Source organism: Anabrus simplex, chromosome 1, assembly GCF_040414725.1.
Source record: "Anabrus simplex isolate iqAnaSimp1 chromosome 1, ASM4041472v1, whole genome shotgun sequence".
In the NCBI taxonomy this organism is placed as follows: domain Eukaryota; kingdom Metazoa; phylum Arthropoda; class Insecta; order Orthoptera; family Tettigoniidae; genus Anabrus; species Anabrus simplex.
Window position 1 is genome coordinate 24,881,513 of NC_090265.1, and position 25,960 is coordinate 24,907,472.

A 25,960-nucleotide genomic window follows, 5' to 3' on the forward strand; every position below is an offset into this window, starting at 1 on the left:
ATGACATAACTCCTTCATTTAACCCAATTTTTACACAAGGTGTTACATTAAATAATACACATCTTACAAGGAGATAAAAACAGGGACGAATGTAGAAACACATGCAACGTTGAGAAAGCAAAAGTTATACATATTAAAAATAAGCTTAACCACACAACTTGCAGTGCGAAAATATTTGCCTTGAATGATTCCTGAATACAAAACGCACGCGTACACACTTCTAAAGAGCCAGCAGGCAGGAAAAAGTAAGGTGAAACCAGCCTCAGGAATTTTAGCAGAGATCTACCTTGATTTCCTAGAGCACACCGCCATCGACAATAACATCAAATTTGCTAATATCCAATTCTGGGCGAGGTACGTAGATGACACATTTATAATCCTAGATGAACGCTCCATAGACGCGCCATCCACCCTCAAAAACCTTAATAACATTGATCATGACATTAAATTTACCTTAGAATCAGAGACAAACAACTCCATCAACTTCCTAGACCTAACAATCAATAGGCACCCCTCTTCGTTCACATATAGTATCTATAGAAAGCCCACTCAAACGGCCACTACTATAAGAAATGACTCACTACACCCCCAAACACACAAAGCGGCTACATATAATAGCTTAGTAGACCGAGCATTCAAAATTCCGATGTCAAGAAAAAACTTAAAGAAAGAATTGAACACCATTCGCTCCATAGCAAAATTCAATGGATATAATGAATCCTTTATTAAAAGAATAATCAATAAATTCAGGCACCGCCCAAAAATCACCCCAATAAAAGACAATACTAGCACTGCCACGTTTTCCACATTTACCTTCAATAAAGAAATTTACAACGTCACTAACGTTCTTAAAAAACACAACGTTAAAATAGCCTTTCGTACTAACAATAGAAGCACAGAGATCCTACACAACTCTTCATCAATAAATAAAAGTAGTCCTTTTTCTAAATCAGGTGTATATAGGTTTTCTTGCCAAGACTGCAAAAGTTCTTACCTAGGGCAAACAGGACGCAGCTTTAAAATCAGATATGCAGAACATGTCAATGCCATAAAACACAACCGTTTTTCCGCGGTCGGCCTACATATAAAAGAATTTAAGCACAACTTTACTGAAATAAATCAAGATCTTGAGGTATTAGATATTCTAAACAAAGGTTCTTTCCTAGACGTCACTGAAAACCTCTATATTCATTTAGACCAATATTTCAATCCCAACCTAAACTTAAATGATATCTCAGAGAAACCAAAGATCCTATTCGACTTTCTCATTGAATTTTTCAAAAACATGAATATCCCGAAAAACAGATCTGTCTTTCAGATTATGCATAATACTTTGTCATGCCACACACTTTCACCACATCACCCTCCATACTTCCCCTCCTTCCACTCCTCCTCCCATACCGCTCCTCCCCTCTCCCCTCCTAATCCAACAACGGCCGCTCCCCAGACCTAAACTATCCAACACGCTCTGTTCCTCTTCATCTCGCGCCATAGCTTTACCGCCTCATGTCCCGCAATAAACATCATAGAAACCTGCTCCCACCCTACACGTAACGCTGCAACAACACACCACAAATACTGGCACAGTCAACCTCCAAACTCTCAAAAACGTATTCTTTAATACCAATTTTATATTCTTGTCGAGCTGAATACCGGACCTGTGAAGATTACAAGATTATTTTGTGCATCTACAGAATGGTGTGTTAATGAAGCTATGTAATATAGAGAGAGACTTTCAAAGGTGGTTAAACGGAGAAGTTATATCATGTTCAAGATCATGCTTTCACATCTCTGCACAGTATTTAAAATACAATTTACCGTTGGTCTTTTATAGCTATTGTTGAGAGTTAAGGAGAATTTCCTGTTGTGTATGTTTATCAGGAACTCAAGGGAGACTTCATTAGTTAGTCGGAACATAGAAAGAATGATGAACTCTTCTCAGAAGAACTCTTACGGTTTCACCTTACTTTTTCCTGCCTGCTGGCTCTTTAGAAATGTGTGTGCGTGCGTTTTGTATTCAGGAATCATTCAAGGCAAAAAAATTTCGCACTGCAAGTTGTGTGGTTAAGCTTATTTTTAATATGTATAACTTTTGCTTTCTCAACGATGCATTTGTTTCTACATTCGTCCCTGTTTTTATCTCCTCGTAAGATGTGTATTGTTTAATGTAACACCTTGTGTAAAAAATTGGGTTAAATGAAGGAGTTATATCATGTTCAAGATCATGCTTTCACGTCTCTGCACAATATTTAAAATGAAATTTACCGTTGGTCTTTATAGCTATTGTTGAGAGTGAATGAGAATTTCCTGTTGTGTATGTTTATCAGGAACTCAAGGGAGACTTCATTAGTTAGTCAGAACATAGAAAAAATGATGAACTCTTCTCAGAAGAACTCTTAAGGTTTCACTTTACTTTTTCCTGCCTGCTGGCTCTTCAGAAATGTGTGCGCATGTGTTTTGTATTCAGGAATCATTCAAGACGAATATTTTCGCACTGCAAGATGTGTGGTTAAGGTTATTTTTAATATGTATAACTTTCCCTGTTTTTATCTCCTTGTAAGATGTGTATTGTTTAATTTCCTGTTGTGTATGTTTATCAGGAACTCAAGGGAGACTTCATTAGTTAGTCGGAACATAGAAAAAATGATGAACTCTTCTCAGAAGAGCTCTTAAGGTTTCACCTTACTTTTTCCTGCCTGCTGGCTCTTTAGAAGTGTGTACGCGTGCGTTTTGTATTCAGGAATCATTCAAGGCAAATATTTTCGCACTGCAAGTTGTGTGGTTAAGCTTATTTTTTTAATATGTATAACTTTTGCTTTCTCAACGATGCATGTGTTTCTACATTCGTCCCTGTTTTTATCTCCTCGTAAGATGTGTATTATTTAATGTAACACCTTGTATAAAAAATTGGGATAGATGAAGGAGTTATGTCATGTTCAGGATCATGCTTTCACGTCTCTGCACAATATTTAAAATGAAATTTACCGTTGGTCTTTATAGCTATTGTTGAGAGTGAAGGAGAATTTCCTGTTGTGTATGTTTATCAGGAACTCAAGGGAGACTTCATTAGTTAGTCGGAACATAGAAAAAATGATGAACTCTTCTCAGAAGAACTCTTAAGGTTTCACTTTACTTTGTTCTGCCTGCTGGCTCTTCAGAAATGTGTGCGCGTGTGTTTTATATTCAGGAATCATTCAAGAAGAATACTTTCGCACTGCAAGATGTGTGGTTAAGGTTATTTTTAATATGTATAACTTTTGCTTTCTCAACAATTCATTTGTTTCTATATTCGTCCCTGTTTTTATCTCCTTGTAAGATGTGTATTGTTTAATGTAACGCCTTGTGTAATATAATTGCCTACATGCTGGGCTATTTCCCACATTTTGGCTGATGATGACGCCAAACAGCGTCGAAACTAGTTCCAAGTGCAAATACATGTTATAAATAAACTATAACATTTTTGTATTGAAAAGGTGGACCCTTTTAAGTTTTCCTATCTTCCATTCTCAGTTCAATACGGACAAAAATGAAATTCTTAGGTTTAAATATAAGTGTTGACAAAATTGCCGATATCCTATTCAATGCAGACTCAAAGTGGGGGATTTCCCAGCTCATAGAAGAACCAACAGAAATGGGCAAAGACTTATAGAGTTCTGTAGGAGTTTTAATTTGAAACTGATGTCCACTCATTTCAAGAAGCTTCCTAGGAAACAAACGACGTGGGCATCACCAAACAAACTATTAGTAGAATATCAAATTGATCACGTTGCAATCTCCCATAGAAGTCAAAAAGAAATCATGAATGTTAAAGTTAAGAAAGGAGCCAACATAGAAACAGATCACTATTTAACAATCATCAAGATAAAGTTTATTCCCAGCAGCAAGAAGGAATGCACAAACAACAGAGTACTAAGATTCGATACTCAAAAGCTGAAATAGAACAGCAACAAGTACCAAGAACTGACGAACATTGAAACAACTGAATGGAAGCAAATGCAGCAGACCACGATAGAAGCAGCCAAAGAAACAGCATTACTCAAGAAATCACAAAAACATCCATGCTGGAATGAAAGATGTGAACAGGCAATATCACTCAGACTACAAAAATGGAAGAAATGGTACTCAAAGAAATAGGAAGATTACAACAGCTTCAAAGAACAAAGAAAATCAACCGCAAAAATCATAAGAGGAAAAAAAAGAAAATTCGAGAAAAAACAACTGGCTGCAATAGATCAAAACTTCCAAAAGAATACCACAAGGGACTTTTACAAGATATTTAAGAGGAGCCTTTCTAGATACCAACCATCGAGCTTGTGTTTCAAGAAAGAGGATAGCAGCATCGCAACAAACAATGAAGAAAATTGCCAACTGTTAGCAGAATAGTTTAAACATCTACTTAACTGCCCAGTGCCAGAGAAGAAGCTTGCCACAGAACATAAGCAACAGAACCGGACTCAATGCCGCCAGATGAAACAGAAATCACAAATCTAATCAAGAAGCTTAAGAACAACAAAGCAGCTGGGGAAGACTCAATAACCAGTGAACTATGGAAACATGTGAGCCCCCAAATGATCAAGAACCTATGCCAGTTAATGCAAAAAATCTGGAACACTTGTAAGATTCCCGATGATTGAAAATTAGCCTTAATACACCCACTACACAAGAAAGGGGACAGAACAGATGTCAGCAATTACAGAGGCATCTCACTCCTTCAAGAGACATACAAGATACTATCTATGGCACTGCTATCAAGATTAGAACAACAAGTTGAACACAAAATCGGCGAATACCATGGAGGCTTTCGGAAGGGATGATCGTGTGTGGAACAAATTTGGAACCTCAAGACAATACTGAAGGACAGAGTTGCCAGGGGCAAGAAGTATGTAGCAGTTTTTGTTGACTTTCGAAAAGCATATGATTCAGTTGATAGGAGCACATTGTTTAACATCCTTAGAGAAATGGGTACAGATAACAAGACATTACAGCTAATAAAGGAGACCTTAACAAACACACACACTCAAAGGTTAAGTTTATGGGAGAGATATCTAAACCCTTTGAAATCAAGACAGGCATAAGGCAAGGAGATTGCCTATCCCCACTGCTGTTCAATTGTGTCCTGGATAAGGTCATCAAAGAATGGAAAAAAAAAACCTTGCAGAACAAGGCATTAAAGACCAAATAAGGATAGGATTCAAGGAAGAGAACATCACTATCAACTGCTTAGCATTTGCTGACGATCTTGTACTGTTATCAGAAAATACTGAATTGGTGATAATACAAGTTAACACTTTAAAAGAGGTAGCAATGAAAACCAGCCTGCAGATATCATTTGAAAAGACATACAGTATTTCATGACCAACATTAAAGAAGCCCCAAGATACATAGTAACAACAAACAATGATAAGATAAATGAAGTTGTTAAATTCAAATACCTTGGTGAGATTATACAACCTAATGGGCTTGATAAAGAAGCAAACCGCGAGAGAGCCAGAAAAATGGAGCTTGCATTCCACCTTACAAAAAACACATACAGCGGAAGTGATCTCTATTAGGACAAAACTACGCCACTATCAGGCAGTAATTTAACCAGAGTGCTTGTATGGTTCAGAATGCCTGGGATTAACAACCAGAAAAGACATTGAAGAAATTGAGAAGAAGGAAAGAAAGATTTTAAGAAAAATCCTCAGTACAAGGAAATGTACTGACACATATCGATTACGCTGTAACAAAGAAATATATAAAACATGCAGTAGGATTTCAGATGCCATTCGAAAGCGAAGAGTTAACATTTTTTGGACATATTTCAAGAATGCCTGATGACAGACTTGCGAAGAAAATCTTTAACCACTTCAATAAGTACAAAATGAAAGGGAGATCTTATGAAAAATGGTTTGTTAATACGAAGAAGGATTTGCAAGAAATGAACATCACACATCAAGACATCCACAATAGAACCACTTTCAGAAAAAAGTTATACACATTTAAGGGTTTCCTAGAGTCAGAAACAGTGACCAAGAAGAAACAACAATACACGGCTGAAAGGAAAGAAGCAGCAAGCAGGAGGATGGAGTACTGGCGCCAAAGAAAACTTAAATCATGAGGAGTTATTTACGTGGTCCACAGCTGGCCAAAATCAATAAAAGAAGAAGAACACCAGGTGATGAACTAATTCCTGAACTAAGTGAAAGTGTCAGTAATGACAGTGAAGAAGATTCTCCTGGACGCATGACAGAAAGCACAGTACTTGAAGGTGTAACATTAGCTACCATACCTTCCAGAGATACTGAGAGGACTTCTTTAACATATGTGCAAAATTTTGTTTCCATATCTTGTTTAGAACTTATTGTGAAAATAATTCGTTGTTGTTTGCTGTGCCACTAACAGCTGGAATAGCTGAACCAGCCATTTAAACAGCCTGCTCAGATGATGGGTGTGAATGTGTCAAGTGCTGATGACGTCTCATGAAGATGATCTAATTTTCAAGGCTTGTTTCCGGCACAGAGAAAACTATGGAGCTCTACACTGTTGCACCATTCTTGTTTGAGATGAGGCTACTGGAAGTTCTCAGTGGTGGACATCTAGACCGAAGCCTGTTGATTTCTATTCCACTGATGTTGTCGTGGATTGGTAGCTGTCGATTCCTTGAAATTTTTTTGTATTCCCTCATAGGGCTTGTTTTTCCTTCTTAGGTGTGGAGGGGAAATAAGGCTCAGCACTGCCAGCCAAAATATTGGGGTGGATTTTAGAGTCTGAGGCTCGTTTTACTGTTGAAAGCAATTTGACATTTTTCTCCCCTTGCTGGCTTGGTGGGCCAAACATGAGGTGAGGTTATCTTGGCAGTGTAGTAACAAGAGATAGTAGAAATCACTAGTAGAGTGCAGAATGGAGCACAGTTTTATCATCTTGTGAGAAAACTTCTTGGGGTTAAGCAAGTTCCATTAAGATCAAAATTAATACTCTACAGGTAACCAGTTACCACATACAGTCTAGAAACCTGCATCCAAACCAAGAGAAATATCAGCAAACTACAAACAGTGAAATGAAGTTCTTAAGAACTATGATTCAGAAAACGAGGAGGGACAAAATAAGAAAAGCCCTTAGTTAGTGAGATCTGTATCGAAGCCAGGCTGAAATGGTTTGGTCATCTCAAAAGAATGGACCCACAAAGAACAGCTATAGTGTGGTATGAGAAGGAACTCAAGGGCAAATGATCAAGGGGTCGGCCAAGGAAGAGATGAATTGATCAGATTAGAAATGATCTAGCTGGATGAGGTCTGGATTTGCAGCAGGTTCTGGACAGAAGTAAATTTCAAGCACTCATTCACCGCACCCGAGAAACTGCAGCTGGTTTAAGATTATGATGATTTTATAGTCCTGCTTATATATTGGGGTGATGCTGATTCCTGTTCTGCATACGTACTTGGATTTGAATATCCAATACTGAACTGAACATCAGCATTCGGCCACCGTGATCTCGTGGTACACCACACCACACCACATCACTACAACAACTAGACATAAATGATAAGATATTGAACCAGTCATCTCTAACGTCTTTGTATGATATGGGAAGTATTACAGATGAAAATCTCAAGTTAGATCCATATTGCCGATCGAACTTCTTACAAATATTGTACAAAATTGTGTTGATTATTCTCCTAGTCAATACTCAATATTACATCCAATTAATATGACATTTTAGATATGTTTTGATCCGGCATAGGGTCATCCTTAATAAAATATGGAGAGTAGTAAGTATGGAAGGATTCTAAGGAAGATTGAACAAGAAACCTGGTGCAAAGTGGTCTGAGGACAGAAAGAAACAGCACAGTGAAAGGATGAAAGAATATTGGAAGGAACGGAAGAGAAAACGAAGAACTGAATTGAAACTGGCACGTGGTCCTCAGCAGGCCTCATCCGAAAGAAGAAGAAGAAACTAAAAACATTAGACACACAATATGAAGTGCTTGTTAAAAAGCTTTTTCTTAAAAAACATGATGCAAATTAAAAATATGAGGTGGTGATCTTTAAAATAGTTTCTGAGCTGGAGTCCTTTTTGTTGCAATATACTCGTTGCCCCCTGATGCAGTTCAACTGATATCTGTACACTGTTGGCTTAATTATTACGAGGGGGAGATTTTATTTTTTTATTTAAATTCATTTATTGAAAAACACAAGGCAAATACAATTTATTTTTCCACCTAGTTTCCTACTGTGGAAATGCATTTGTCCCAGTGTACGGGCAGCTTCTTAATGCCCTCATTGTAAAATGAACAGGGTCGTGTCACCAGCCAGCTGCGCACGAAGTCTTCCACACTCTCGTCACCTTCAAATCGTTGCCCTCCTAGAGGTTCTTTAAGCGGTCCAAACAAATGGAAATCGCAAGGCGATAAGTCCGGGCTGTAAGGAGGATGATCAAGTGTAGTCCAGTGCACTTCCTGCAGCTTGGAGACAATTTTCGATCAAAAGGCGAGGGACCCATCTGGAACAAACTTTAAGGAACCGTAGGTTGTTTGTGATGATTGCTTGACAGCTCCCATAACTGATTCCAACTTGTTCTGCAATTTCTGATACTCTCGCCCGTCAATCGTCATCAATAATGTCTTTAACCGCACAAATGTTTTCGTCTGTAATTCTGGCCCGAGGATGGCAATCGTGTTGCTGATTTTCCACACGTTCTCATCCTTCCTTGAACTTTTTATGCCAGGCAAACACACACGTCCTTGACAACGTTTGATCAACAAACTCTGCAGTTAATCTCTGGCAAATTTCCGCCGCTGTAACTCTTTCGCAAGCAAGAAATTTTATAATTATGCGTTGCGCAGTGGAAGGGTGCACCTGTGGCTCCGACATCGTGAGTGTTACTGATGAAATGGGGGAAATATCTAACGGCATGTCCTCTCCACTCCTAATGGTCCTGCCTAAGCATAGCAGAAGCGCGGGGCCAGTCCTACCAACTGTTGATGTTCAGGAACAAAAATCCCATTTGTATTTGATAAACCTTTGTATGTTCAGTCATAAGCTGACATGTGCAAGTTGTTACTGAAGTTGAACCATCTGTTTTCTAGTGTTACGTGGTCCGCTTGTATTACCTGTGTTCTCTGACTATGGAGTCCAGCTCTCGAGTTCAGTAGAGACAGTTCAACTTCAATAACAACTTGCATATGTCAGCTTATGACTGAACATAATAATTAAGTCAAAAGTGTACAGATATCAGCTGAACTGCATCAGGGGACAACGAGAATATTCCAACAGCTCAGAAACTGTTTTAACGATCACCACCTTGTATATTTAATTTGCATCAGATTTTTTAAGGAAATACTTTTAACAAGGACTTCATATAGTGCGTCTAATGTTTTTAGTTTTTTCTTCTTCTTCTTCTTCTTTTATGACCACACAGGATCACTTTAGTCAGTCCGTCGTTCAGGTCTCTTTGAAGAGATTGTTCGGGCTTTGCGGTCCTCCCAGCACTTCTTCAGACGCTCCGATCTTCATGCCCTTTCCTCAGTTGAAAATGTGCGTGTTGTTGGTTTGTTTTGTGTAAGTGTAAAGCGGAGGTTTGTATTCTTGAGTTTTGTATTCAATTTTATCTTATTTGTGGTGTCTTCTGTTGTAAGGCCTATTTCCTTCAGATCCTCTCTTACTTCTCTGATCCATTTACATCCTGTTGTGGTATTTTTTGAGACGAGATTGTGTTGTACTAGTTGTTTCAGAAATCTTGAATCCTGCATCCTCATGATATGTCCAAAGAATCCCAGTCTCCTCTTACGCATAGTAACTGTAATGGGTTCTAGCTCTTTGTACACGACTTTGTTAGGTATTAACCACCACTGTCCATCTTTCTGGTATTTTTTGTTGATGCAGGTTCTTCCAATCCTCCTTTCAATTTTCTGAAGTCTGTCAGTCTTTGATTGGTTATTCAGGTAAAAGAGTGTTTCTGCTGCACATGTAGCTTCCGGTTTTATAACTGTGTTGTAGTGTTTTATTTTTGTATTTATTGATTGACATTTCTTTTTGTAGATATCCCATGTTAATTTTTGTGCTTTAGCTAATCTATTTGTTCTTACTTGGATGAGATTTTTTCATTTAAGTTATGTGTTATTACTTCTCCAAGATATTTTTTAGTTTAATATATATATATATATATATATTACTGAGGATGACTCTACACCGGGTCGAAACATGTCTATCTAAAATTTCATCTTAATTGGATATAATATTGAGTATTGACAAGGCTAATCAACACAATTTTGTACAATTTATAAGAAGTGACATGGGAAGGTGTCTTAAGTCAAACAAGATTATCCACTCTCATAATGTACAAACAAAACACAAAGACTGCTGTTTCTTGTAACATATACTTTAAAACCAGTGGATATTCTAAGACTGATCTCAAGTTTTACTTCTTGGCTGTTCCAAATGTTTGATGTATTGTTTTATTTATGTGAAGACGGAAGTTGAACACTTACCCTGTATGAGACACGCATATGCAATGGTTGCAATTGGACAATGATATCTCCAGAAATTTGTTTGTGATAACAGCTGAAGTGTCAGCAAATCCGAAAAGGGAGTGGTCAGTAAACACTGTCTGAAAGAAGGATACAAACATTTGTTAGATAAAACAGTCGAAGGAGAAGCTACAGTATATCTCATTATGTATACGGTTACCATATTTTGCTTTCTACAAACCAGGACACTTTGAATTCTCAAACTAAGGACAAATTTTATTAATCACCATCATTATATTATCATCAGCTGAAATATTTAATTTTTAATAAACACTTTAACTCAACTAATACCAAAGAGTATCACTTAAGATAAATTTCGTAACCAAGTTGTGGTTCTCGGGTATTTTAAATTTAATCGAAACAGACTTTCAACCTATAAGGTCGTGTTACGTACATTTAGTACGTGTTGAAGAGATGTTAAGTACAGAACAAAAATGGCCAACCAGACACCAGTGGGATCCGAACCCACGACCTCCCGATTTCGCGTCGGTTGCTCTACCAATTGAGCTATGGTGGCCTAGGCCATCTTTGTTCTGTTGGAAAGGATCTAAGCTACAGGTCTGGCACTACTGCCATCACACTGTAGAGTACGCTTAAGTTGCCCATTGAGGGCCAAGTCAATGAATATTGAATTTTCACGACCGCATTGTAATCGAAACAGACTTTCAACCTATTAGGTAGAGCAACCGACGCGAAATCCGGAGGTTGTGGGTTCGGATCCCACTGGTGTCTGGTTGGCCATTTTCGTTCTGTACTTAACATCTCTTCAACACGTACTAAATGTACGTAACACAACCTAATAGGTTGAAAGTCTGTTTCGATTACAATGTGGTCGTGAAAATTCAATATTCATTTTAAATTTGATGATAATTTGTTTACTTTTCTTGACGTAGACTTTTTACCAGATCCTCAATTACGAAAGTCTGGCTGGATGTTTGATTAATTAATTAATCAATTAATTAAATAATTAAGTTTCTGGCTTGAGAAAATGGTACAGAGATAAATTATGTGCAGTACCAGCTGATTTTCATCTTCTCCAATAATTATCACTTCACTGTGTTGATGTATCCATAATGACGCACATAAAATGCTGTTAACTTGCGTACACATATTTATTCACAATTATTTACAAATTAAATACACATAACCTTAATCACTGCCATCGCAAACAAAACACTTCACTCCGAAAATATCAACACATCACCATCTTTAACATGCCTATCACTAAGCACATGCCATGGAAATCACAACCTTAAAACAATTGACTGCTTACAAGCATGTCATCCACAACACGTGGTCACAAGTATAACTCCTATTAAACCATAACTCCAACTAAACAGTAACTCGTCTCTACCATCAAGACCACCTCTTTATATAGGTGCCTGGCCAGGCTTCTAGGAAGATACGTTACAAAATACCTTCTTGTAAATTCTCGAGTGCCTAACAACATGGTTATAATGTACAGAATATTCTCCATAGTTCTCGTCTACCTAGTTCCTTTCTGGATGTTACAGTGTGTTTAAAAATACTGTAGTGGATTACAAATCATCTATACAGGTAATAATAAATTATATACAGGTTCTTTCTTTCTTTTTTTTTTTTGCTTTACGTCGCACCGACACAGATATGTCTTATGGCGACGATGGGATAGCAAAGGCCTAGGAAGTGGAAGGAAGGGGCCGTGGCCTTAATTAAGGTACAGCCCTGGCATTTTCCTGGTGTAAAAATGGGAAACCACGGAAAACCCTCTTCAGGGCTGCCGACAGTGGGGCTCGAACCCACTATCTCCCGATAACTGGATACTGGCCGCACTTAAGCGACTGCAGCTATCGAGCTCGGTATACAGGTTCTTAGATTAACTGAACTCATATAAATGTCTATATACAGTACATGCTTCATGACATAACCTCACAAACAATGTGATAATCCGACTACGTAAATAATAATAATACTAAATGGATGTAAACACTTCATAGCCATACATTACAAGTCATAATAATAAAAATAATAGTAATAATAATAATAATAATAATAATAATAATAATAATAATAATAATAATTTGAGCTCGATACTTGCGTTATTTACCCATGCGTGGGAGAATATTGTTTTCAAGTTATATCAGTTTATCACACTTGTGTCAGTGTTAACCTGATTACCATCAGTTTCAAGTTTTTAATTAGTAGGGGCAGTTTCACTCTTCTTACAGGACCAGGTATACTTTTTACTGGAATGAACCTTTCCAAGCACATCTGTATTTGTTTTGATTTTCTCAAAGTTCCCTGCAGATCAAATTGAAGTTTAATTTACAGTAGAGCAAGGCTCGAACTGTGTTTTCGTCCAGTCTATTCCGTCAGGCGACCATATATTTTGAATTATGAGAACATGCGTTCCACAGGAGCTGATGATCCTGATAGGGAAAAGACAAAATCAGCTACTTTGTGAAAATTACTAATCAGAATGTAGTGATCATCGAAGTGTTTGAATATTTGGACCCATTTATCTTAAGTAACCCAAAACCTGGCTTTAGGTTAACATCTTGCTGTTTAATAAATCTCTTAATCCAAGATATCTCAGCAAACAAGTCATCGATATTTATTCTATACTCTGACTGTCCCACTTAAGTGTTAATTAGTTGTGCTGTTTTCTCAACTTCAGACCACTTAATTTCAGTTTGGATCCAGCTGAAGGATTCCACTTCATGAAAGATTCCTTCCCACAATTCAATATACTCTATGCATATTGAATAAAATAAAATGCAACCATTTCGCCTTTGAAGACAACAGCATTTATACTTCCATTCTCTTCAAGTTCTCTAAAAACAGCTTTGGCTCCTAATGGTATGAAGTAGTTCTTTTCTGTCTGCTACATTTTGCTTGATTGAAACTGAGTTGGCAGAAGATTAATTTAGCTTCAGAAGAAATTTACAGACACACGAAGCAATCCTTACTTTACGTCTGATCTTAGATGATCGAATTAAGAAGGACAAGCCTACATGCAAGACGTTCATAGATCTTGAAAAGGCATTCGATAATGTTGATTGGACCAAGCTGGTTGAGATTCTGAAGGTGATTGTGATCAGATACTGAGAAGAATTATCAACAACTTGTATAAAAATCAGTCAGCAGTGATAAGAATCGAGGGCTTTGAAAAAGAGACAAGTTGCTTTGTGTCGCACCGACTCAGACAGATCTTATGACGAGGATGGGACAGGAAAGGGCTAGGAGTGGGAAGGAAGCGGCCGTGGCCTTAATTAAGGTACAGCCCCAGCATTTTGCCTTTGTGTGAAAATGGGAAACCATGGAAAACCATTTTCACGGCTGCTGACAGTGCTGCTATCTCCCAAATACTGGATAATGGCTGCATTTAAGTGACTGCAGCTATCAAACTCAGTGCTTTGAAAAAGAAGCAGCAATCCAGAAAGGAGTGAGGTAAGGCTGCAATTAGTCCCCCACTATTTTTCAATGTTTATATAGAACAGGCAGTAAAGGAAATGAAATAGGAATTTGTGAAGAGAATCACAATCTAAGGAGAGGAAATCAAAACCCTGAGATTTGCTGATGATATTGTTATTTTATCAGACTGCAGATCTGTAGAAATTGCTGAATGGTATGGACAGAGTCTTGGGTAAGGAGTACCAGATGAAAATAAATAAGTCCAAAACAAAAATAATGGAGTGCAATCGAACAAAGTCAGGTGATTAAGGAAATCTTAAATTAGGGAATGAAGTCTCAAAGGTAGTAGATAAATATTGCCATTGATGCTTTCACGGCCCGTACTTATAGACATGATATAGGCTTTTGGGCTTATGCTGTGTCAAGAAAATAAGGTGAAATTATTTACGTTTCCCAGAGAACTGTGCTCTGTGTCATCAGAAGAAAATCTCGACTGTCCACGAGAAAGGCTTCTTAAACAATGAGTTTTGAATATAGACGTTATAATAGAAGCGGAAATGGTATGTTCATTCATCACCAGATGGCTCCCCAGATGCGGTACAGCACTAGCGTTCGAAGCGGAAGCTGACAGAACCATCATAATCAGTCTAAGAGGGTCACATAACATGTGTACGTAACATATGACATTGATACAAGCCTGGAATGAAACATCTGCTCATTGTTTAAGAAGCCTTTCTCGTGGACAGTCGAAATTTTCTCCTGATGATGCAGAGCACAGTTCTCTGCAAAACGTAAAAATTTCACAATATTTTCTTGACACAGCATGAACCCAAAAGCCTATATCATGTCTATTGATAAATATTGTTACTTGGGTAGTAAAATAACTATTGATGGCAGAAGTAAGGAGGACATAAAATGCAGACCAGCACACAAGAGTGGGAGGCTTTTCTTAAGAAAAGAAATTTGCTCACTTCGAACATTGATATAGGAATTAGAAAGACGTTTTTGAAGATTTTTGTCTGGAGCATGGCATTGTATGTAAGTGAAACATGGATAATAAGTAGCTCAGAAAGAAGTAGAATAGAAACTTTCAAAATGTGGTGTTTAGAAGAATGCTGAAGGTGAGATACATAGCTGGAGTGATGAATAAAGAGATACTGAATCGAATTGGTGAGAGGAAATCGATTTGGCTAAATGTGACGAGAAGAAGAGATAGAATAGAATAGAGATAGAATGATAAGACACCTAGGACTTGTGCAGTTGGTTTTTGAAGGAAGTGTAGGGGGTAAGAACAGTAGAAGTAGACCATGGTATGAATATGTTAAGCAGATTAGAGTAGATGTAGGATGCTGCAGTCACATAGATTTGAAAAGGTTAGCACATGTTAGGGTGGCATGGAGAACTGCAACAAACCAGTCTATGGACAGAGGCCTCAAACAACAAAAACAACGCTCTGCTTCAGGTGAAGTTCACAGGCCACTTCTGTTGCAGTGATGTTAGTCTTGTCCATTGTGAGAATTGCCTGATTAAATAAACGCAGCTGTCCGTGAACCAACTGCAAGTACACTTCAGCTCATTCGTTCTCAAAGAACTTATTGATTACTGTTAGGCATTGTTCTTGTGAGGAGGAGTAGGATTTAAGTCCTTGGAACATCTAGATGATCCTTTCTAACGCAAGAAGAAAAGAAAGAAACCTTGTGATGTTGTAAGAGCTTCTTGTATTCTACATCCACAAAATCACAAAAAGATTTCAACTCCATGACACGCACTGTATATATGTGAAAGTACTTAAATATTTTCACTGTAAGAACTTCAACATCTGTAGGTAGAATATTTACTGCTGTTTGAAGACAACTGATTAAATGGACAGCACAGCCAATACCCAAAAGTTCTCTGTCGAATTCATTATTCAACTGATGGTACACATTTTTTCCACCTCTTCTTTTCACTCTCCCAAAGTTTGTGTTGCAGTTAGCTGAAGGGTAACTTTCTGCCCAAGTTCATACAAAGGCTATGCCAAAAGTTTTTAGCAGCCCGTAAAATGTAATTCTGAGTACAATGGGATTCTTTTCATTCAAAAGAGCGGTGTTTCTCAACCTTGGAACATGTGCACGCAACCCCTCCCTGCGGTCGTTCCTCCGCAGCACAGGAAGAAAGCACAGTCAGTGCTGAGTCAGACACGGTGCAAGATGGATCTGCCATGCTGCAATTTTCGTGCAATGATTTTTTATGATAATAAAAAATATTTAAGTGCCGAAGAATGCCATTCTTCTTTGCTGCGTGTTTTTGCTGAGGCTTCCCCTTCTAGGATCACAGTTGGAAATTGGTTTTACAAGTTTTTAAGGGGTTGGCAGTCAATTGAAGGTGAACCTCGTCCCAGTCACCCATCAACAGCTGTGACTCAGGAAAACATTGACACTGTGAGGAAAATTATCAAAGAAGATCCACGTCTTACATTTTGTGACATTGAAGGGACCCTAAATATTGGGTCAACAGCAGCGCAGGCCATTGTTCACAATTATTTAGGCCTTACCAAGAGATGTGCTCACTGGGTGCCACATTCTCTGACAGAAAGCCAAAAGGAGGCGAGAGTGGACTGGTGTCAATTCATGATAGAAAAATTCAATGGAGGGCAGTCCCAGGACAATATCGCCACAGGTGATGAAACATGGGTCTACCATTATGACCCTGAAACAAAGAGACAGTCTTCTGTGTGGTGCTTTCCAGGGGAGGAACCACCCACAAAAGTTTGATCAAGTCGGATTTCTGGAAAGAAAATGGTGGCAACTTTTTTTTTTTTTTACGAAAATGGGGAGTTTCACGTCTGTGACCTTGGACACACGTCGTACAGTCAATGCTAAATGGTATGTGAATGATTGTCTTCCCAAAGTCCTCACCACATGGAGGTCACAGCACCCGAAGTCCTAGAATGGACACCTTCTGCTGCATCATGACAATGCATCTGCAGACAGGGCTGTCAGAACAATGGACTTTTTCGAAAAGGAAAAAGTGCGAGTGTTACCTCATCCCCGCTATTCACCTGACCTGGCCCCATGTGACTTCTTTCTGTTCCCTAAGACCAAGGAAAAAATTCGTGGGCAGAGATTTTCATCAGATGAAGAGGCCACTGCAGCGTACGAGAGTGCACTAAGTGACATACCAAAAGAAGCTTGGATTGAGATGTTTTCTAAGTGGTTTTAGAGAATGGAAAAATGTAAGCCTATATGTGCTAATGGAGAGTATTTTGAAAAGTTGTAATTTATTGTTGTTTTGCAAATAATTTTTTTCTCACACTCTGTTAAAAAATTTGGCACAGCCCTTGTACTTCCGATGACAGTTACTAAAAAGTCACTTAATATCTCTGATGTTTCCCTTGGAATTAACAAAATGTCTAAAAGTTTTCATTTCATTCCCTCATAAGTTAACAAATACCTCACTAATACTGGTAACATTTTTATCTCCCGCATATTAGAGGTATCAATGGACACGGTTACAAAAGAGGCTTTTTTAAAAATCTTTCTTGACTTCGTCAACTGATAAAGGACCTAAAACAGCGCATATCACCGATTTACATTTCGTACGACCAAAACTAAATTTTGCATAAAACCTTGCGAAATTGGTTTTGAACTACATCAGCTGATTTGACTAAAATCATGAGGGGCTGTGTGGTAAGCAAAAGGTGCTTCTTTAGCAACCATTGCAAGTTCCTTGTTCTGAAGATCCGTGCTCTTGGAATACGAGGTGATATTTGAATTAGGTGCTTCTGATAGGGCAGATTTGTGCTTCGCACTCCCCACATCATCTACGATATCAAACTGACCTCCATGTGCCACAGAAAAAACACTGCCACAATGTGAACACACAACTCTGCTTTCTTGATTACACAGTGTTTTTAAAAACGGCCAAAGTCATCTGTAAACTTACAACTCCATTTTGAAGCAGATCCCCACCTCGCAGTGCTTGGAATTTCTCAAGAACTTCTCATAAGCAGGGCCCGGATTTTTATGCATTAACAGGTTAGAATGCAAATTTACTGAAGCGAGTAGCAAGTATAGTTTACCTTTATAACGATTATGCTATGGGGTTTGCATAAACATGAGGGGTGCAGCCCATCAGAACCCCTATAATTTATGTTACTCTTGCTACATTATGGAAGAGCGGGTCACCGACACTTCCTACTAATGAAATTAGTTTGCAATCTAGCCTGTTACTGCATAAAAATCCGGGCTTTACTTATAAGCTACGGGAGTGTCTAATCAAACATCCGGCAGGAGTAGAGAAATAATACCAATATAATGGTCCGTTATTGGACCATTGGAGAATGCGAAAAGTGTCAGCTCGTCGGGTTTCGCAGTTACTGAATGAAGAACAGAAAGCTGTTCCGTGTCAAAATTTCTCAGACACTTCTCACACGTTATGAAGAAGGTGACGCTTTCTTGGACAAAATCGTCACGTGATGAGTCTTGGGTGCATCTTTACACCTCCCAATTGAAGAGAGCCAGTACGGAGTGAAGGAGGAGCGGCGAGCGGGAAGCGGTGAAAGTCAGCACAAAATTGTCTGCAGGTAAGATCTTGTGCACAGTATACTGGGACTCGAAGGGTGTCTTATTGGTCGATTTCCTTCAAGAAGAATGGACCGTTAATGCTGCCTACCACTATGACCTCCTCAGTCAAGTTAGAGGTACCTTCCGGGTGAAAAGGCGCACAACCCCAATCACAGATGTGCTGATCATTCAAGACAATGCACGATCCCATATCGCAGCAGCAACACAACAAAAATGGCCGAGAAGAATTGGAAGGCCCTTCCACATTCACCCAATAGTTCAGATCTCTCACTGTGTGATTTTCACATGTTCGGCCGGCTTAAGGAAGATCTCGGTGAACAGCGCTTCACAACTAACGAGGAGGTGCAAGATTTTGTGTGCAACTGGCTGAACACTAGGTCTCAAACTTTTTAAATAGTAGCATAAAAAAAATTGCCTAACAATTGGAAGAAATGTGTAGACTAAATGGGTGAACATGTAGAAAAATAAGAAAAATGTGCTTTTGAATTAATTTTTGCTAATTCAATTTTTATTTCAAAAGGCCCATATATATAGAACCACCTATTTTATATACTTTTCTTCCCCTTTTTTAATTTCAGAGGGAATAGTCTGAGTTATGGTCTGTTGTGCCTGAGAATGAATGTGTGTGTGCCTTCTTACAAACACTTCTCATGCTGCGAATATTGATCGAATGAATCTAGCCGTCCATATTCTTCGCTTGCCATTTTTTGATTACATAAAATCAGTTTCATGATCCGTATCACACTTCAATAGATTCACAATTAAGTATTTATTATTTTCCACCTAGTCGATACAATGATTGCTTAAGGCAATTTAATGGTTAAAAGTGGTACATGTTTCGTATTTTATCAACATCTTCAGCCACATAACACTTAAGCAATCATTGTATCGACTAGGTGGAAAATAATAAATACTTAATTGTGAATCTGCCATCTTTTGGTCGAGACAAAAGCTGCATATTGCAACAAATATTGCTGGCAACCTATCCGAGATGATGATGTTCCGCACGACAATGCAAGGTCACAAACTGCTGTTGTAACACAGGAAAAACTGGAGGAAATGCACTGGAAACCTCTGGAACATCCTCCTTTTTTTTTTTTTGCTAGTTATTTTACGTCGCACCGACACAGATAGGTCTTACGGCGATGATGGGACAGGAAAAGGCTAGGAGTGGGAAGGAAGCAGCCATGGTCTTAATTAAGGTACAGCCCCAGCATTTGCCTGGTGTGAAAATGGGAAACCACGGAAAACCATTTTCAGGGCTGCCGACAGTGGGGTTCGAACCTACTATCTCCCAAATACTGGATACTGGCCGCACTTAAGCAACTGCAGCTATCGAGCTCGGTGAACATCCTCCTTACAGTCCAGACTTGTCACCTTGTGATTGCCACTTACTTGGACTACTGATGAAGAACTGAGAGGAGAGCGATTTCATGATTATGCAGCAGTAGAGGAGTACGTGCGCAAGTGACTGCACACATGTTCTTCCTCTTTTTTTGAGGACGGCATAAAAAAGTTGCCAATTTGGTGGAAAAAATGTATGGATGTGAAAATTGGACCATAAAAGCTAAAGACAGGAACCGAATCAACGCCTTTGAAATGTGGTGTTGGAGAAGGATGTTGCGAATACCGTGGACAGCCAGGCAAACAAATGATTCTGTCATCCGGGAAATTGGAATACAAGAAAGTTTATGCCAAGTTCTGTACCAGAGAATCCTGCAATCCTTTGGTCACATTATGAGAAGAGAGGATGACAACTTGGAAAAATTAATTGTCCAAGGAAAAGTTTCTGGTACAAGGAAACACGAGGACGGGTCGCAAAAAGATGGGTTGATCAAGTAAGAGAGATCATGGACTTACCATGGAGAGTTACTGTCTGGAAAATGCAAGTACACACAGAATGGTATCAGCTTATAAAAGAAACAACAAAGTCCTTGGGTCACGATACTCAGTCATGAGTGGAACGACCGGAGAGATGTAGAAAAATGAGGTGCTTGTTGTGTATTTGTTGGTGGATGGAATAAAATTGTAAAAAATAATTGCAGTTTATATTTGATTCACCTAGTATTTATGAAGTGCAGTGTGGTCGAACACATGGAATCACCCTTACAACTCAGGCAGAAGTTAGGCAGATTATTATGAAGGACTTTACCACATGTGGGAATAGAAATAAAGCATGATTCAAAATATATTATCCTTTAGGAATAGCCAGCCTCAGAACAACGCAAAAATATGAGAAATAAGCCTCTCCCGAACCTTAAGAATGCTGGTGAAGTTGTCCTGACAAAGCATAGTGCAGGGATATAGAAATGTTGTAGCTGAAAGAAGCAGAGAGGAGGAATGGCACCAGTACAATAGCACCGACAGAGAAAAGGATGAAAATCCTCAGTATTTTTTATGATTCCAGTGGAAAGTGGGAAAGAAAACATACAGAGAGGGGCGAGAGGGTAAAAACACACTAGAAGAAATGTAAAAGGCAGAGGTGATGATGAATCCGTGTTTGAGAAGCAACTGGCATGCATTAGTAAGGTACAGACAAGGTCGAGTTAAGACTGGTTGATATACAAAGAAGTGAAGATGGGAAGTCTGAGAAGAAATAACTTTTGCAAAGTGGCAGAAGGTAAACACGTCAAACAGGTCAGTATTGCAAGAGGGAACAACAGAAAGAGGAGACAAGAACAAACGTGGCAATGCAAAAGGGCTAGGACAATCTTCACATCACCGAGTGAGTTGGCCGTGCGGTTCGAACTCCACTAAGTAAAGCACTTTCAAGATTAAAATTATTGTGTCCACCTTAAATATTTGTATTGGAAAGGTGGACAAAATAATTTTAATCTTGAAAGTGTTTTACTTATTGTATCTTCAATACGGACCAAAATGAGATTAATTACTTGTAACTCGAACTCCACTGTCGGCAGCCCTGAAGATGGTTTTCTGTGGTTTCCTATTTTCACTCCAGGCAAATGCTGGGGCTGTTCCTTAATTAAGGCCACAGTTGCTTTCTTCACACTCCAAGACCTTTCCTATTCCATCGTCGTCATAAGACCTATCTGTGTCAGTGCAACATAAAGCAAATAAAATTTTTAAAATCTTCTCATCTTCCCCTCTTCTTGCTAATATTATTAAGTTTAAAATGGGAACAAGTGGTGTCCACTTGCCAACAAATATAGCAACATTTTCTCGCAGCGAAAAGTTTTAGAAGTAAACAAACAGCATTCATCACACATACCAACAAGCAGAATACAAACCTTCAATCCCATAAGCTCGCCAATGAGCATTGCTTCGTGAGCCAAAGCAGAGAAAGATGAATGACTGTGAATAATATTTATCTGTTCACGAATAAAAATGTAGCGTATCAAAGGAAGAGAACAGATCATTGATGGCAGAACACACTGGTTGTAAAATACTCTCACTGGCAGGTAATAAACCTGAAACATAACAAGTGATATTTCATTGTCATGAAGAAGAAATAATCCATACACTTACTCTAGTATTAGTACAGTAGAAGTCCACTATGGCGAGTACGATATATAACAAGAACTCCGTTGTGACAGTTTCTTTCATTACAAGATTGTCCCTTGAAAATTCCTATACCATGTAATATTCTTCAGTTACAACGAGAACCCTTTCAACGATTTATCTGTTATTACGAGCGATGTAGTGTGTGTAGTTTTTTCCATTTTGCATCTGGACGCCCCAATTATCCTCCACTCCAGTGATTAAATCAAATGCGATCGATGTTCTGTATCAATTTCTCGCTACACGCACTAGCAAGCTCTATTGTTGTTGATATTGGAAGAACCTGCAGAAGTCTATTAGTAATACCCGTTGACTAGTGTATACAAACCTTTAAGTTTGAAACAACACAGAACCCTGTAACCCGGTGCTATTCCTTCTTTATATGAGACTAGTTTTCTTCTTCTTCTTTTCTACCGCTTTTCCCACACCCGTGGGACCGCCGGTGCGAACTATGTCGTACATGTGGATTTGGCCCAGTTTTATGCCGGATGCCCTTCCTGATGCCAACCCTATATGGAGGGATGTAATCACTATTGTGTGTTTCTGTGGTGGTTGGTAGGGTGGTGTGTTGTGTTGTGTGAATATGAAGAGGAAAGTGTTGGGACAAACACAAACATCCAGTCCCCGGGTCAGAAGAATTAATCAGAGGCGATTAAAATCCCCGACCAGGCCAGGAATCAAACCCAGGACCCTCTGAACCGAAGGCCTCAACACTGACCATTCAGCCAATGAGTCGGACTCCCTCTTTATATGAGACTAACAGCACAAAATTGTAGTTTCATCCAAATAGTATTACTACATAATCTCACAAACAGCCTGCCTGGTGGCGTTATGGCGTCAAGTCTATATGGTCTGACACCGTGGTTAGCCGGTTTGAGTCCCGCTGCACAAAAAATTCACCATTAGAATGTTGCAATAGAGTAAATTAATGTATCATTACGGTCCACCTTTTCAATACAAAATGTAAAGAGTTTAAATTACATAAATGATTAGGGACTAGTTTCGACCTAGTACTAGGTCATCGTCAGCCTAAAGCAAAATTAAAACACAAAGACCAAAAACATTAAACAATGTAAAGACACATAAGGTCTTGTAAAAGTACATACTATGTGAGATATTGTGCAGCACTCTGTTAAAAATAACTATGAAAGAGATTCATAAAAAGTCCAGTGTGCATTCAAAAGATGTTATAGATAGGAATCCTTGAGTTGCTGGATAAGGAGAATAGACTATGCTGGCTCCTTTAAGATTCTGGTATCCAATTGAAGAACCACTGAGCTGAAGTTAAGTCGTTTATTTACGAATAAAGTCCAGTGCGCCATATAGCATTAAAAAATCCTGAACACAAGCTCACACCTGTGCAACCCTAATCACATGGCCAACTCACTCAGAAAGACTATTGCCAAGTAAATGTATAGGAAAAAGTTTTAACATTACTCTACTGGGACTTGAAATGTGTTTTCATGATACATTAATGGTTAAGTAAGGTATGAAAGTATGAAATCTGGAATGACTGCCATACAAATCTCCGAAGTGATGCTACAATATCACAGTTTTTAAGAATGAAATTGAAATTAATTGAATTGAAATGATATTGAATGAATTGAACATAGTATTGGAATTAGAAAAATAATTAACAAGTAAGCTACAGTATGGAAACCATCCGTGAAAATGTACGTTCTGAACAAACTGGTATCCGTTACATACAGATCTGAATGTGTTGGTTTATTTTCCAACTTTTACAAAAAAAAAAGTCAGATATAATGATAATCCGCTATAGCAAGTAAATAATTCATCATTCTGAATTCTCACTATAACGGACTTCTACTGTATTTGCTGCTGATGAAGGCTTAAGACAGTAACATCATGGACAAAAGCATAGTTTCATAATCTCACCTTTTTAACTAGGAGTATTTACAAGGGCCATTCCATAAGTCATGGCAACTCAATTAACCAGCAGCACTGTAGTCCACTGCATATATTTGAAGATCACAATGCTAACAGCAAACTGGGTTCAGGTATAGGAACTAATTACAAGGGGCAATCGAAAGATAAGTACGTAGAAATTATGCCTTATGCACACAAATCTTGTGCATTTCCAAGTCTCATTGTAATATTAATACTAACAATGTTATTGGTTTTACATCCCGCTAAATTCTTTTGCAGTTTTCGGAGATGCCAAGGTGCCAACATGTTGTCCCACAGGAGTTCATTTAAGTGCCAGTAAATCTAATGACACGAGACTGACACACACGAGCACCTTAAAATACCATCGGACTGAACCAGGATTGAACGTGCCAAGTTGGGCTCAGGCGTTTGATTCGTGATACCTTTTGTGCTTAATTTACCTGTTTATTGATCGTTTCATATCGCCGTCATTGGCTTTCCTTACTTATTTTCTAGTTTAATATGTTATTCCTTGAGGGTTGTTTTTCCATATTTTCTTGTTGTGTTGCGTGAAACCATGGTAACCGCCCCTTTTCCTTTTTCTCTCTGGTTGAATTTTAAGAGCTCGGTGCACTCTTCCCTCTTCTCCATTTTATGCTCCTTTTACTTAATGTTATTGTATTCTCGGGGGATGTGATTTTTATTGTTGAGAGTCTTGATGCCTTGACGCTGGAATCAAATGAGAGTACGTTATGATGTGAGGCTATTACTCTCTAATCTTATGACAGCCTTGACCTGACGTGCTATAAAGAAATGTTTTGTACCGTCTAAATTCATATGCTTCAGCTAATTTATATAGATGCCATATCTTTATGCTAAACTTTGCTTCACGTCCTTTACGAAGGTAAGCGTTTGTGAAAGTACTTTTACCAATGAGTCTGGTGTATTTTAATCACGGGCCACATATTATTTACATTACCCATTTGATTTTTGGCCCCCTTGTTTTATACTATTTTCTTTTGATTTTCTCTCCATAATAAATTTATGTTCTTACCCTTATCACCGTTATGTTTTTTTATTTCTTTGCATCTCTTATATGTTTCTTTTATCTGTAAGAGGCCCGAGTCCAGTTCCTAGCAGTTTTCTTTTCGCTAGTTTTGACCAAATCCACTGCACTGGGTCTTCATCGTATCCTTAGTGCCAGTTCACTGGAGTGGAAATACCTAATAGGAATCACTGTTGCCTAGGTATTAACATAAGGAAAGATCTTCATTGGGGTAATCTCATATGGTACACAAGGTTTTTAAGAAAAGTTACAGATCTCTTCACATCATTATGAGAGCATTTAGGGGTACAGTAAGGATGTGAATAAGAGGGCATGTAAGTCAATGGTAAGACTCCAATTAGAATACAATTCCAGTGTACAGGACCCTCACCAGGATTACTTGATTCAAAAACTGCAAAAGATCCGAATGATAGCAGCACAATTTATTATGGGTGATTTCTGATAAAAGAGTAGTGTTACAAAAATGTTGCATAGCTTGGGCTGGGAAGACTTGGGAGTAGGGAAATGAGCTGCTTGACTAAGTGGTATGTTCTGGATTGTCAGCAGAGAGATGGCATGGAATGATATTAGTAGACAAATAAGCATGAATGGAGATTTTAAAAGTAGAAAGTGTCATAATATTAAGAAAAAGTTGGAATTCAAGAGGATAAATTGAAGCAAATATTTGTTATAAGAAGAGGAAAATACTTGGTTGTCCAGCTCCAAGGCTAAATGGTGGCCTTTGATCAGAGGGGTCCTGGCTTTGATTGCCGGCAGGGTGGGGAATTTTAACCATCACTGGTTAATTTCGCTGGATTGGGGCTGGGTGTAAATGTCGTCTTCATCATCATTTCATCCTCATCACAACATGCAGGTCGCCTACAGGTGTCAAATCAAAAGATCTGCACCTGGTGACTTGAATATGTCCTCGGACACTCCCGGCACTAAAAGCCATACATCATTTCATTTCAATACTCAGCCAATTATCATTTACTTAAAGTTATATAAGATTGTGAATCTATTCTATTGGATTAAATTATGCT

At 38.5% G+C, this 25,960-nt stretch overlaps 1 protein-coding gene and 1 non-coding gene across 3 annotated transcripts in view; both read right to left on the reverse strand.

The window, feature by feature from the left end:
- PIG-A (phosphatidylinositol glycan anchor biosynthesis class A) overlaps positions 1 to 25,960 on the reverse strand; it is a 137,394-nt gene that overhangs the window by 92,814 nt on the left and 18,620 nt on the right. For both annotated transcript variants that reach the window (XM_067138723.2, XM_067138724.2), the window contains exons 3-4: positions 21,715 to 21,894; positions 10,470 to 10,588 (exon numbers count right to left, since the gene is read on the reverse strand). In XM_067138723.2, coding sequence (XP_066994824.2) covers positions 10,470 to 10,588; positions 21,715 to 21,894 — 299 coding nt within the window. The remainder of the gene's footprint in view (positions 1 to 10,469; positions 10,589 to 21,714; positions 21,895 to 25,960) is intronic.
- TRNAS-CGA (transfer RNA serine (anticodon CGA)) lies at positions 10,953 to 11,026 on the reverse strand. Its single transcript has one exon. It is a non-coding gene; the product is annotated as a tRNA-Ser (tRNA).